This window comes from Meriones unguiculatus, chromosome 12 (assembly GCF_030254825.1).
Source record: "Meriones unguiculatus strain TT.TT164.6M chromosome 12, Bangor_MerUng_6.1, whole genome shotgun sequence".
NCBI classification, from domain to species: Eukaryota; Metazoa; Chordata; class Mammalia; order Rodentia; family Muridae; genus Meriones; species Meriones unguiculatus.
The window spans coordinates 21,063,179-21,077,675 of NC_083360.1; the positions used below are offsets into that span (position 1 = coordinate 21,063,179).

General features: G+C 38.6%; 1 protein-coding gene across 1 annotated transcript in view; it reads left to right on the forward strand.

Annotated features, from left to right (window-relative positions):
• Positions 1-977: 977 nt before the first annotated feature.
• Fbxl5 (F-box and leucine rich repeat protein 5) overlaps positions 978-14,497 on the forward strand; it is a 38,176-nt gene continuing 24,656 nt past the window's right edge. The window contains exons 1-3 of the mRNA XM_021664350.2: positions 978-1,167; positions 8,848-9,063; positions 12,277-12,372. Coding sequence (XP_021520025.1) covers positions 1,084-1,167; positions 8,848-9,063; positions 12,277-12,372 — 396 coding nt within the window. The 5' untranslated portion in view covers positions 978-1,083. The remainder of the gene's footprint in view (positions 1,168-8,847; positions 9,064-12,276; positions 12,373-14,497) is intronic.

Genomic DNA, 14,497 nt, shown 5'->3' on the forward strand with positions numbered 1-14,497 from the left:
ATTAATATCAATTGGTAAGGTTAGACCTACACAGACGCATACCAGGGTTCTTTTTCACCTCCTCCTACTCCAGTTTTGAGCGTTTGATCCCTTTTATCCATTGTCATGAATCTGTGGCAGGAAATACAAAGGTGAATATAGCATGTCTTGTGCTTACTGTCCCCAAGTTTACGGCTTTTGAGAAAACACCCCACCCCCAGGCTCTCAGCCTTGCCCTCGTTTCTCCCACATCTCCATCAATCCTATGGCCACAGATGAGAGAGACTTCCTTCGATAAGTGGGAAAAGTCTACCAGAGGGCTTAGATGAGGGCAGGTGACATGTTGGTGCGAGACCTACTGGCCTTTGGGCAGTGACCTCATTTATGGCCCTTTCTCCCTGTCTGAGCCTCTTCGGCTTAAAATGGCGGAATTTGTGCTAAGGCTCTTTCCCTATTAGACAGCCATAATGCCTCGCCCTTCCCCCATCGCAGGCTCATCTGGCCGCTTTGGAGCTGCTGTCCCCAAACTGAGGTTTCCGTCCTCCCTCCAGCGTCTCCAGCTCTCCACGGTTGGCCTCCCACCCTCCCACCACGCTCCACGCCGGGTCCCCGGCCCTCAGGAGCAGGAAGGAGGTTATGCTGGCTAGGCCCAGGGCCACCAACCCCAACCCCGGGGCTGCGAAGGGGACTGAAGGCCGGGCGCGCGCACCGTGCTCCCGGCCGGAGGACCTGGGCTCCACCCGGCCACGCAGGTCGGCCTTCGCCCAGAGGCCAGGCGCACGGGGGGGGGGCACCCCGGGAGACTCCCACCCTCGAGAGGGTGCGTCTCCCTGAGACGGAAGCACAGGAGGAAGCCCGGGGACGAGGGCGCAGAGCGGAGGCGGGAGCCGCGCTCCCCGGCGCGCGCCGGTCACGTGGGCTGCAGCACCGCGTGGCGTCGGCCCGCGCGCGCCCGCGGAGCTGCCCGCGGAGCTGCCCGCGCGGGCGCGCGCGCCGACGGGGCGGGCGCATGCGCAGGGGGGCGCGCCGCCTCTGCCCCGCGGCGAGGGTGTCTATGGAGAGGCGGCGGCGGCGTCTGCTGAGGCGTACGCTGAGGCGGTGGCGATGGCGCCCTTCCCCGATGAGGTGGACGTCTTCACCGCCCCGCACTGGCGGATGAAGCAGCTGGTGGGGCGCTACTGCGACAAGGTAACGGAGCGCGGGGCGGAGGGCGGCGCGGAGGAGCGGGCGGGTTCCGGGCGGCCTGGCCTGCGCGCCTCCCGCGACCCTCGCGTCGGCGCCGCGCGAGCCAGCGCCAGCGCCGCGTCGCCCGCGCGCCTCCCGCACCGTCCCCGGGGAGCCGGGCCCCCGCGGAGCCCGCGTCGGCCGCGGCCTGGGACGTGCCCTCGGGGAGCGCGGCGCCCGCTCGCGGGGCGGGCCTGGCCGGGCTGGGGGCGCTCCCGGCCGCTCGGGGCCTCCGCAGCCCTCCGTGCGGGGTTGTGGGGACCCCAGTCGGCCCCCCGCCCGCGGGGGTGCCCGGTCCGCGCCCGCAGGCCGCTTCCGCGGTTGCTCGCCGCCGCAGAGCCGTCCGCCCTGCCCCTTCGGGCTCTCTGAGTTGCTTTGCAAACACGCCGCATCCTCTCTGGACCTCTGACTTGCTTCCTGGCTCCTCGGGCGGCCGTGTCTTGCAGCCGCTGGAGCAGGCTTGTTTTACCTTCCAGCGTTGCACTGGTTTAGTTCCGTGCACAAGCCTGGTGTAGGGACTGGGGAAGACCTGCGCTCTTCAATGTGGCTATCCTTTTTTTCCTTCCACTGTTTATTTTCCCGGATATTTATTCCTTGTAGATTTTTGTCCCGAGACAGCTATTTCTCTGTTGGACTTTTTACCAGAATCGAAGGCAAGGGGCCCCTAGGAAAAGTTGGTTTGCTGTGGAACACGCTTTGGACTTTTAATTGATATAGCCTAAGTTGAAGAAGCACGTCTGTGAAGATGAGTTGAGGACTTTTTTCTGGTTGATTCCTAAAATCCCCAATTGTCATTTTATGTTAGGAAGGTCATATATAAGTAAACTCTGAGCAGTCATGTGTTTTGTAAAAATGAACCGAGTAAGTAGCTGTTAAGTAATTATTACTTAAACATAAAAATAAATTGCAGCTTCGGAGATTACATAGAATTAGCATCACTACTAACAGCAAACAAGAGTTGTCTTTCAACCCACAGAGGCTCCAGGAATCCAGTGCCTTCACTGGTAGGCCACAGAAGACCAGGAATTTGAAGTTTCAGATCTTAGCATCCCTGCCCCACAATCATTTCTTTCCTTCCATTTTGGGAAATGAAAATCAAAAACCAAACCCAGTAAGGTGTACGTTTAAACCCCAGGGCTGTTTAGGGTCATGGTTCTTCACTTGGTTGCTTATTAATTAACCCCAAGCTCTTTAAAATCTTGATGCCTGAACTCCCATTCAAATTGGAATCTCTGAACATAGAACCCAGATACCAGGTGAGACTCCAGTACAGCGAGGGTGATTACGACTTATCCAGGAGAAGCTTAAGGACTGGTTAAGCCTTGAGCAGAAGAATATGTATAATCCTGCATTTTTCAGTTAGTGATTTTGTTTTGGTAATCTTCACCTTTTGACTGTTTTTCCCTCACACTAGCCTTTACTATCAGGAAAGGAAAACAACAAAAAAAAAGTTTTTCATTTGTTCAAAAAACAAAAGAGGAATTAAGTGAGAACTAATCAAACCCATGGCTTTTCTCTGGCTAGTTTTGGGGAGAGGTAGTCCAGAAATACTCTGGTGCTATTGGGTAAAATTTGTCAGTTTGTACACTTTCCTAGGAGCTTTCTAAGTATTTCTTTTCTTTTTCCTTCCTCCCCTTCTCTTTTCCTTTTCTTTTGTTTTTCCATACATGGTTTCTCTATGTAGTCCTGGCTATCCTGGAACTCTGTCTGTACACCAGACTGGCCTCAAACTCACAGAGATCTGCCTACTTCTGCCTCTGGGGTGCTGAGATTAAGGAGTACTGAGATTATAGACATGCACCACTACCCTTGGCTAGTATTTAAGATGCTTCAGATTGCCAAAGGATTTTGATCTTTCCAAATAATCAAAATTTGTAATGTACAACCAAGTCTTTTTAAAAAGTTGAAGTCAGTCATTCTTTTTTTGTTTGTTTGTTTGAGTTTGATACTGTTTTGAGACAGTAGCTCCCCTAGTCCAAGCTGGCCTAGAGAACACACTACATTTCAAAGGTTGGCCTTGAACTCTTGATATTCCTCTTCCCACATTCTAGGTTCGAGAATTACAGGCATTTGTCACCACACTGGGCACAGTCACTATTATTGTATCTCCTTTTTGTTTGAGAACATATGAACAAACTTTGAAAATGCAGTTGACTTTAAAAAAATGAGTCAAATAAGATTCTCAGTAGTTAAGTGTTCCCTCTTGCATAAACTAGCATAATTAATCATTTTTAATTTGTTATAGCATTGGTAAAAATTGCCAGTGATTTATTGCCAACATTGTAAAACAAGTCACTAATTATTAGTTGAAAATAGTTAATGAGATTATTGTATATATTCATCAGAATACTAAAAGTCCAGTTTTCTTAACTATGAACAAGGTAATTTAGTGAAGAAAAAAAAATTGCACAGGAATTTTCATCATTTCTTCTAGCCAACAATGGCTAATAGAAGGTTCTCTAGATGTCCTTGTGAGTAAAAGTGGAAAAGTAAGTCTTTTGTGATGGCAGAATAGCCTTAAAGAATTAAGGGTTGTTTTGATTGGTTTGTCATCTGAAGGTTTGTTGTCCTCATCTTTCAGTTATATAGATCAAGGATATAGATCCAACAACCTCCAGTAAAACTGCAAAATGAGAACTAGTCTTTGGTTAAAACTAAAATGCTGCAAAGTATGCTATTTCACATTATTCTAAATTTTAATCAAGAATGTCCAGAAACTATAAAGATTTCAATTTTATTCCCAGTATTGAACTTATAAAACACAGTATATTTAAAAAGTGATTTCTTTAGTATCGTCAAGTCAGTTTTTCTATGCTTTGAGCAATTTACTTAGCTAATTCTTTCAAAATTGTTACAGATTATGTTAAATATTGCTCTATAATAGTTTAATGTGGATTTGCTCACATAAAAAGGTAATCCAGACAAAATACAAGCACTGAGAAGGGAAAGTCACTATTCCAACTGATACATAGTGTTCTCTAATGGAGAAAGAGAAAGTAGTAGTTGCCCAGGAGTAAGTTGGTCAATAAAATCAGACTCCATAGCTTTTTGTTTTGTGTGTATGTGTCTGTGTGTGGGGATTTGTAGGCCTGGATTGCTTAGGTGAGGGTTTATGTAAGCTAGTGATAGACCCATAATCACCCAAGTCAGCATTACGATGCCTAGCTTAATTTTCTTCATCTGAAGCTACAGTAGCTTTTGATTTGTTTTTTAACAGTCTGCCGAGAATCCTGCTTCATAAATCATTGATCTTCCAAAATAGGATGAGTGTAGTAAGAATTTGCGCCAAATGGTATATAATCCCTTCCCCATTTTCTTCCCAATTTTCAGCATTCCCTTCAGTCCTCAAAACTTTATTTCCATTGGTTCTTTTCTGTCTATCCTGCGGTAGTGTCTGCTGGCATTGCAAAATGCAATTGCTGTTCATACGAGTTCAGAGTTTTGTTCTTACTATCGTCTGTGCTAACGCAGAATCCCACGAAGAGTGCAGTGAGAGCAAACGGAAAGCAGTACATGGTCAGGTCCACAATACAAATCAGGAGCGGTCTCTGAATTGATTTCTGAGAACAGTTAGATGGTTCCTGTAGACATCCCAAACTTACAAATAGATAGATGAGTTATAAAAAAGTTGAAGTGAGGGACTTGAGAGTGGTTTAGCAATTAAGAGCAGTAGGTTGCTCCTCCAGAGGACCCAGGTCTATTCCCAGTACCAACATGGAAGTTCACAAGAGTCTGACTCCAGTTCTGGGAGACCTTATGTCCCCTTTTATCTTCCACTGGAATCAGATGTGTATGTGGTGAATAGACACACATGCAGGCACAACACCACCCCCAATTAAAAGAGTTAAAGTTCTGAAAACAGGGAGTGCCTAAGTTTTTCAAGAAAGGGTATGAAAAGTGCCATCTACTGTTATCATTTATTTTAAAAAAGGATATTTTATCACCAAAACTAAAAAGAAAGTAGATGTAAAAATTGAATAGATTATTTTCAGACATGCAGGAAACAGTTGAATAGATTACTTTCTGAAACTCAAACTTTCTGTAGCTTCATGGTCAGTTTTTTTTTTTCCTTTATTTTTGTACATATCTGTAAAAATGTACTGGCATTTGGGAAGATTGACTTAGTGAATAATACTGAATTTTGAACCGAGAGGAAGGAAAAGGGGGTTTAATGGATCCTTACTACATACTGACATTTTTTCTATAATCCTTACAAGAGCTTTGTAAGACAAGTGTTATCCCTCATTTAAAAGTGAGGAAACAGTCTTAGTGGTTAAATGACTTATCCAGCTCACTCAGCAATTAGTAGAACCTGAATTTTAATCCTAGATTTTTTTTTTCCCTCTGACACACATTTTCTTAGCCTTACCTCACTTGTTGCTTATTCCTGTTTTTATGCAAAACAGTTTGTTTGTAGGTCATTTTTTTCCATTTGTAAATTTGGCCAGAGCATACTAAAGCTTTTTCATTGGGTGTTAATCTCTGGTTAACTGAAAGTATATAATTGGAATAATTGAACAAAAAATAAAAATTAATCTGTGGTGATACTTTTTAGATTCCTACTGTGAATTTTTGTATCTATTTTTTTAACTTAATTGACTTTATGTTACAAATTTTTGGCAAATCAGTTTTAAGACCAGCCTTTATATTTTAGCTGTACAGTGTTTTGAGGCAGAAGGTCATTTATGTATTTTTACATGAAAAGAACTATGTTACTGTTTTAGTGTTTGTTGTTATATGTAGGGTCTTTGTTCAATGTGGTGGCACCAGACTATATTATTGTACAAGCTACTAGTGATCTTTAATTCTACCATTGGGCATTGTTTTTCACAGAATATCTTATGGCCCACTAGTAGGTCATAAATCAACTTTGTGCATCAGAAATAGCATTAGAAAAGGAAAGTGGAAATGTAAATACATCCCAGAGTACAGAGAGAGATAGTTTTTTTCTGAATTATCTTTGAAGTGTTTGTTCTCTGTCTGGATTTCACTGCATTGTTTCATCATATTTTGTATAGTGGGAGACTGTCAAGGTCATTTGTACTAAACAATATTTGGAAGACACTTGGTCAGAAGCAGGGTTTCTCAGCTGAAGCACTGTTGACATTTTGGGCTACATGATTTGTTGAGGGGGCTGTCATCTGCATTGTGAAATGTTTAGCCAGTTCTTGGCTCATGCCCACCCTAGGTCAGTAGCACTTCTCCATTGGTCACAAACTAAACTGTGCCTAGACCTTTTCCTTTATCTCCTGGGAGACAGTGTTTCTTACAGTGAGACCTTTGTTTTGGAGTCATTATTATGACCCGTTACTGTTTTGGATCCAAAAAAATAGCTTTCTGTGTGGGATAGACGTTTCATCTGTGACATAAATTAGTTACAGAAGCTAAATCTGCGTCTTTGCATAGTTACGTCATTTAGGATAAATTATTTTTCCTAGCCCATTTTATTTTCTGATCTGTAAAATGGCCATGATAAACCTATATTGTAATGTGTTGTAAGAAATAACAAATATTTCTAAGCAGTTTAGACTCCGGCATGCTATAAGCTGCAGTATAACCTAAAAATAGATTGTTAGTGTCCAGGTTTATGTAAATCTAAGTGTTTGAGTATCTTTATAGAAGCAAATAAAATTTTGATAAAAGCATTCACATAGATTTTTAAAGAACTATATTGTGTGTCTTCTGACATCTTGTTTTTATTTTGTGGTGTTTAAAATTTTTATTTTGTGGTATTTGCTCATGCTAAGTGTCTACCGCTGAGTTATGGCAAGGATATGCTTTTCACTTACTAACTTGTGGTTAATACCACTAACTTTTGGTATCAGATTAAAATTATTTTTATGTGGAGAAAATTGATGTGGGTCATAGCTTAAGAACCTGTTTTCCCCTTTCTTCTTTTCTTTGTTTTGGCCTTATTCACATATTCACAAATATTAAGGATTTAATACAAATGAAAATATTTTTTCATCTATTATATAAACATTTTTTTTCTCTCCAGAGATTTTCAAATTTCATTCTTCTTTTCCAAACTCTAAAGTGTACTTGATGAAATTTTATATATTTAGGATTACAGTGGTATGGTATACATTTACAGTGTTTAATAATTACCCAACTCTAATTGATTAACCAATCCATTAATATAGTTATAATTTGTGTATAGGTAGATAGAAAAAAACACTTCAGATATACTCTTTTAGCAACTTTCAAATACAGAATAGTTTGTTAATTGTAACAACTTTCTTAACTCTTGTGTGTTTTGTATACTTTTGGTACATGAAAAGTTTATATCTGTTAGTGCTTTTAATTAATGTCATATGTCTACTAAGATTTTTTTTTTTTCCTCCTGGAGTTGAGAATAAACCTATAGCCTTGTGATTATTAGGGAAGCTTTCTGTTGCTGAAACATATCCCTAATCTTTTATATTAAGACTTTTAAAGCATCCGTTGGCACCTCCGCCCCCAATTTAAGCAGTTATTCATGGCGATATTTGTAGCTATTAGCCACTAATGAAGCTTGTTGTAATTTGGTTTGGTATTTCTGAACATTCTCAAAATCTGAACTGAGAATTTCATCAAGTGCTGTATATATTGTTCTTAATATGGAAAGGATCTGAGCATTATTTGTTACATAGTTGAAAACGAAAGAATTTGTGACATGTGAACATTATATTAAACTGGTGTCCTTAAATACAAGGTTTTATAGAATGAAGTAACAGTCATTTTCTTACATATTGTGTATGATTCGTTTCAAGCTGTAGTGGCAGAGTTAAATAGTTGGTTTAGGCCTGTACCCTGGGAAAATTAAAATATTTACTGCTTGATTTTGCAGAAATGTTGGCAACCTCTGTTCTAGATAATTGACTCATGTATTGTGGTTAACGATTCATTATCTTCTCTTCAGTAGAGTGTCAGTTCCATGAAGGCAGAGATCTTGATTTTGTTCTGTGTATTCTCACGTACCAGGAACAGTATCTGGCTTATCATAGCTACTCACTGATTATTGGAAGAGAAGAAAAACTATCTGAATTTATGAAAGTGAATATTTAATTTTTAAAAGATGGTATCTATGAATTATAGGCATTTTGTTCCCTTTCTTCAGAGAGAGAGCAAGAAAGAGAGAGAGAATACTTCCCTTAAGTTTAATAGCTCAGTATTTTATACTTACTTCCTAGATGGATCAGTTTCAGCTCAACACTAAAATTTAAACTGTAGTGAAATATTTTCCAATGTTTAAATTGTAGAAATAGTGTAATAGCTGCTTTAAGAACATTTTGAACAGAGAAAAAGAAGCCACATTATTCTAAGTTTATTCTTCTAATATATGTGCTTTTGGTGTACCTGCCTCTATTTATATAATACAGAGAGAGTAATGGATTTTTTATTCTTGGAGGGAACTGGATCTGATCATTTTTATTTAAATAAACTGTGCTCCCCTCCCCCTTGTATCATCAAGTACTTGAGAATGCCAACCAGCAGCTTCCTGGTCTATGGTACTTTTAAATTTTACAGCTATTTAAATTATTATTTTATGAATTTCCTTTATTTGTGTTTTAACATAATAATTTAGCTATACATTTGAATGTTTCTTGTTACATTGTTTCATAATTGCATCTACTAACTATGTCTTTTTAAATTTTTATTCAGCTTTCTAAAACCAACTTCTCCAATAACAATGACTTCCGTGCTCTTCTCCAGTCTTTATATGCTACTTTCAAGGAGTTTAAAATGCATGAGCAAATTGAAAATGAATACATTATTGGTTTACTTCAGCAACGCAGTCAGACCATTTATAATGTTCATTCTGACAACAAACTCTCCGAGATGCTTAGTCTCTTTGAAAAGGGGCTGAAGAATGTTAAGGTGAGTTGCAAAAATTGATATGTAACTATTAAAAGTAGTGTCACCTGTTGTAATTTTTGTTAGCAACTTTAGTGTATTTTGGGAAAAGATTTATTGTTTATTCATGATAGTTAGGAAGGCTGTAAATGAGGAATGGTTATAGTGAAGGCTTGTAAGACAGAAAGATAAAGCTCAAATCTCAATACAAGAAAAACTAGGAGTTACGGGCCAAGAAACAAGGAAAGAACAAGTGGATGGAAAATTAAGAGGACCAGGAGGACTCTTGTTGAATCAACTCTATAGTATTTTTGCTGAAGATAGGCCATAGTGTTAAATCTTTGTGCCTGAGGTAGTAGTGAGGAGTTTGATCAGATTACTGCCATAGTCACATACTGTGCCTAAACTGACTCAGCAGGATTGTTACAAAAATGAAATTGAGAGGATAAGGAAGAGTCTACAGTCAGACCTACCTGAAAAGAGGGACTCAGGGGTCTGGATTAGTCTTTTGAGAGGCTTTGGAAACTGGCTTTTTATTAATTCCTAATAAAGTTTTTTTTTAAATTTTTTGGTGAATACTGACTACCAGATTTTAAAGTTTTATAAGTTAAAATTTTAATTACCATGAAATTATTGCACACATTTTCTGAATTCTTTAAAAAATTATTAATTCAGGTACTGGTGACTAAAGATATAAATTTTGTTTAGGATGAGTAACACTTCTGTTCCATACATTTTATTTAAAATGTAAGATGGGGCCAGGCAAAAGAAGGTGAATCCTTGTGAGTTCAAGGTCAGCCTGTTCTACAATAGTGAGTTTCAGGCCAGCCAAGGCTACATATTGAGACCCATCCTCAAACAAGATAAAAACTAACAAAGTAAAATTGAAGGTGGAAGATGTCATTCAGTTGTAGAGTTCTTGCCAATGATGAGCAAGGCCTTGACTTCAGTCTGTAGCAGTGGAGAAAAATAAACAAAAATAACCAATTGAATGGCAGCTACAGTTACTGTATTTTATTTTCTCTATTGTAGTAAGCAGAATAGTTAAAGAAGACAGTTTCAGTTGTATGGCATGAATAATGGTCTTGTCTGAAATCCAATAGTCAGGAGGGTCACTAGTTCAAAGCCAGCCAGGAGTACATAGATTTTATCTTAAAAACAAAAGTAAAATAATATTGAAAAAGAAAATGATTAGGGTTCAGAGTGAAATTTTAGTGCAACAAAAATAAAGTAATATTGAAAAATGAAATACATTTGTGAGTGCAGTATAGGATAGTGATGTATGTACATTTTCTTAATTATATTTGTCTTATACAATATTTGGAAGTTAATCTTAGTTTAACCCTTTCAGTTCAGTGTACCATAGAAGTAAGTTATAACTCCATCAAGCTAACAAATACCCTTCACTTAGATACTTTGTTTTAGAAAAATGATTCAGTAAGAGGGGAGATTTATTTCAAAGGACAGAAAAACACTCAAGCCATTATTGAGAAATTTTACTCATAATTACTAGAAGGAAGAACAGTTGGTAGATAAGCAAAGGAGAGGTAATTAGAGGAAACATACTGGATAATAGGAAAAAGGAGATTTACTTTTCTGTTGAATATTTCTTTGTACTCTTGGTATTTTATATTATATTCCTGTATTACGTAGCCAGTAATTTTAGAACCAAAGTAGTGATTTGTTGAAACTATAGGGAAAGGGACATGCTTGGCAATTATGTATGACCTGAGATCAGTGGAGTACTGGGATTATACAAAGTGGAAGAGGAAAAGAGAAAGAGAAACGAGTAAGAGTTATATTGGACTTCGTATGTGGAAGAGGGCTAAGGATTAAGGCTTATTCTGAACAAATGTGCATTTATTAATAAGAGAAGGAATTGATGGATTTAGAGTAGAAAGAGTGAACTAGTATGAAAAGCAAATTTGATAATTAACATATAAGTGGAATTGGAAGCCATACATATGGATATGTTTAGAGATGTGTAAAAATCTCAGGAGAGTTCAACATTGAACTGAATATTAGAAATAATTGAATAAATTATTTAAAAGAAAAACAGGTCACAACAGAGTACTTGTTTTAGTTACTTTTTATTGCTGTTATAAGACACCATGACCAAGAAAACTAAGAAGGGTTTCTTTGGAATTTATAGTTCCAGAGGGATGAGTCCATAACCATCATGTGTGTGTGTGCATGCATGTGTGGGTGTGTGTGTGTGTGTGTGTGTGTGTGTTAACAGGCAGGTTTGGTGATTGGAGCTGGATGCTGAAAGCTGAATACTCAGATCTTAAACCACAAACAGGAAACCGGAAGTAGAGACACTGAACTTGAAATGAACTAGAAATTTTCACTATTTTTAATCCCTCCAAGTTGGCCCCCAGTGACATACTTCTTTAACAAGGCCACACCTCCTAAGTCTTCCCCAAACACAGTGCCACTAATCAGGGACAAAAATTCAGATACCAAAGCCCTTGGAAACATTCTCATTCTGATTATCACAGTATCATATTTTTAAATATTTTATTATTTTTTTTTAAGTTTTCCATATGTTTACATTGGAAAAGATGGATAACTTACAGGAAGATGACTTTAAAGATACGACTTTAAAGATATGTTAAAGATATGACTTGAATTTGTATGTGGAAAGAAATATTTGGCTATTGAGGTGTCTAGAATTAGAATGATTTACTTTAAGATGTGATTTCCTTGCCTTTAGAAATATTGATATTAATATATGCACCCTGTTAGGATAATATAAAGGCTTTATAGTATATTTTAAAGTAAACTTGCTATATTTTAATAAAATTAAAAGCCAGTATTAGAATTACTTAGGAATGCGAAGCTATTGTGTTAACGGCTCTGAGTGGGGGTAGTGCCAAGACTGAGTGTAGAATGGCAGGCACTTCTCACGTGCTTCAGCTCTGAGCTGTGTCGCAGCTCCAAAAACATCCCTATGCTAAAATAAAACGAGGTGACTTCCTTTATCAGCCAACATACAGTGAAGCAGGTCTTTACTCAACATATAATGCACACACACACACACACACACACACACACACACACATATATGTATATTTGAGACAGGTTGTTACTATGATGCCCTGGCTACTCTAGAACTTGCTGTGTAGACCTGGCTGGCCTCAAACATAGAAATGCACTTTGCTCCTGATTCCTGAGTACTGGCATTAAAGATAAGTGTCTATGTTCCGCTAAATGTGTGTTATTCTTTGTTTCTAGAATGAGTATGAACAATTAAATTATGCAAAACAACTCAAAGAGAGATTGGAGGCTTTTACAAGAGATTTTCTTCCTCACATGAAAGAGGAAGAAGAGGTAAGCAGAGTTTTTCTTGGCTTTATATTCATAATTTAACAGAAAATACTATTTTGCCTTAGGTTCCTCAAAATAATGCATAAGAAGAAAATGTTCTGTTGATGGAGAGAATCCACTGTTTCTTGGGAACAGGAATGAATTTAGTGAGAATTATAAAAAACATAGTTTTATTTTCTTTTTTATAAAAGATTGCTACTTTTACTGAATGATTTTTATTTACTTAAATACAGATTTTTTTGTTTCATGGCACTGATACACATTCATAATTGTCATCTTTAGATGATTCTGTAAGTCTTTAAGATTTTTCTCTATGCCATATTTAAAGAGTTTTCAGTGTTTTTTTTCATGAGTGGATTTGAGTAATTAAATGATGCTCTTAAATTTATCACTGTTGTGCCTCATGTACATGAATTAGCCTATCATTAAGCACATTGCTAAACAATTTGTCTTCTTTCAGTAATAAATGATGAGTATCCAGCGTAAGATAGAGAAACTATCCTATGAGGACTGGATACTTTTTTTCTTTTAAAGGCTTATTTTTATTTTACATGTATGAGTCTTTTCTCTGCATATTTGCATACACACTGTATGTCAAGGGACAACATCGGATTCCCTGGAGTAAAATTGTACAGGTGATTGTGAGTCACCATATGAGTGCTGGAAGTCAAATCCAGACCCCTTGCAAGAGAAGCAAGTAGTCTTAACTGCGTAGCTCTCTCTCTAGCCCTACTTCGAAAAATAAAAACAAAACATTTATTGTACATTTCGGAATTGTTCTCCTTCTACCATGAGTTCTGGGAATTGAACTCTGGGCATAAGTCTTGGCAGCAAATACTCTTACTCATTAAGCCACCTTGTTGGCCTCTGGATACTTTTGTTTTTAGTTGTACATCGTGTATTATCATGATTTGCAATTACACTTTCACTTTATAATCACCTTGATAATATAATGAAATGCAACCTACTTTCTAAACTATTCCCAGAATGGGAAACATTGACTTGGTGCTCTTTCAGTGGTACTTGATGGTATCTCATTACAGTTGTTTTCACCTTGTAATAGGCAGCTAGTGCTGAAACTAATGCAGTAGTGCTTTTTATCTTTTAATTTTTCTGTTTATTGAAAATAGTCTTTTTTTTCCCCCTCTCACATAACATTCTGGTTTCCCTCACTCTACTCCTCTTGGCTTCTTCCTACCTCCCCCTCCATCTGGAGCCATCCCCTTTTTGTCTCTCATTAGAAAACAAACAGGCCTCTATGGAATGATAATAAAATAAAATATAAGATAAAACAAAAACTAGTGCATTAGAACTGGACAAACAGAAGGAAAGGAACCCAAGAAAAGGCATAAGAATTAGAAACCCACTCAGTCACACACTCAGGAATCCCATTAAAACACCAAACTGGAGGTCATAATTTGTATGCAAAGGACCCTGTAGAGTAAACAGAAGAAAAATTGTATACACACACACACACACACACACACACACACATATATATGTAATTTCAAAAAAAGGAAGAGCCCTGTCTTGACATGAGACAAGGAACATTCAAAGATACTGAGTTTGTTTTCTGTTGCCCATCTACTGCTGTGCATGCAGCCTACCTTTGAGTAGTTGACAACATATTTTTTCTGATGTCAATCAAAATTATCTATGAGACTGGAAACAACAACAACAAAGCCTTGGTTCTTCATTTAAAGATTGTAATCCTATAAATTGAAGGTTAAGGCAGTTTTGAAGAAGAAATCTCTGAAAAGTTTCATAGCTTCCGCCTTCCTCCCTCTGAACTAATGTTTTGAACAAGCAGTGTTGGATAGTTTATATCACCTGAGTGGGGATTGTTAGTGTTCCAGTATATTGTGTATCCTACTCATCTAATGTAAAGGCCCCAGTCTGGTAGAATTCAGCTACTCAGTACCTACCAAAAGGCTGTGTTTTAGTCATTGTTCTATTACTGTGAAGACACTGTATGACCAAAGCAACTCTTATAAAGGAATACATGTAATGGGGGGCTTGCATACAGTTTTAGGGCTAAGTCCATTATCATGGTAGGGAGCATGGTCTAGCACCCCTCACCTCCCCAGGCTACCATGAACTTTTGAAACCTCGGAGCCCACTGTAGTGA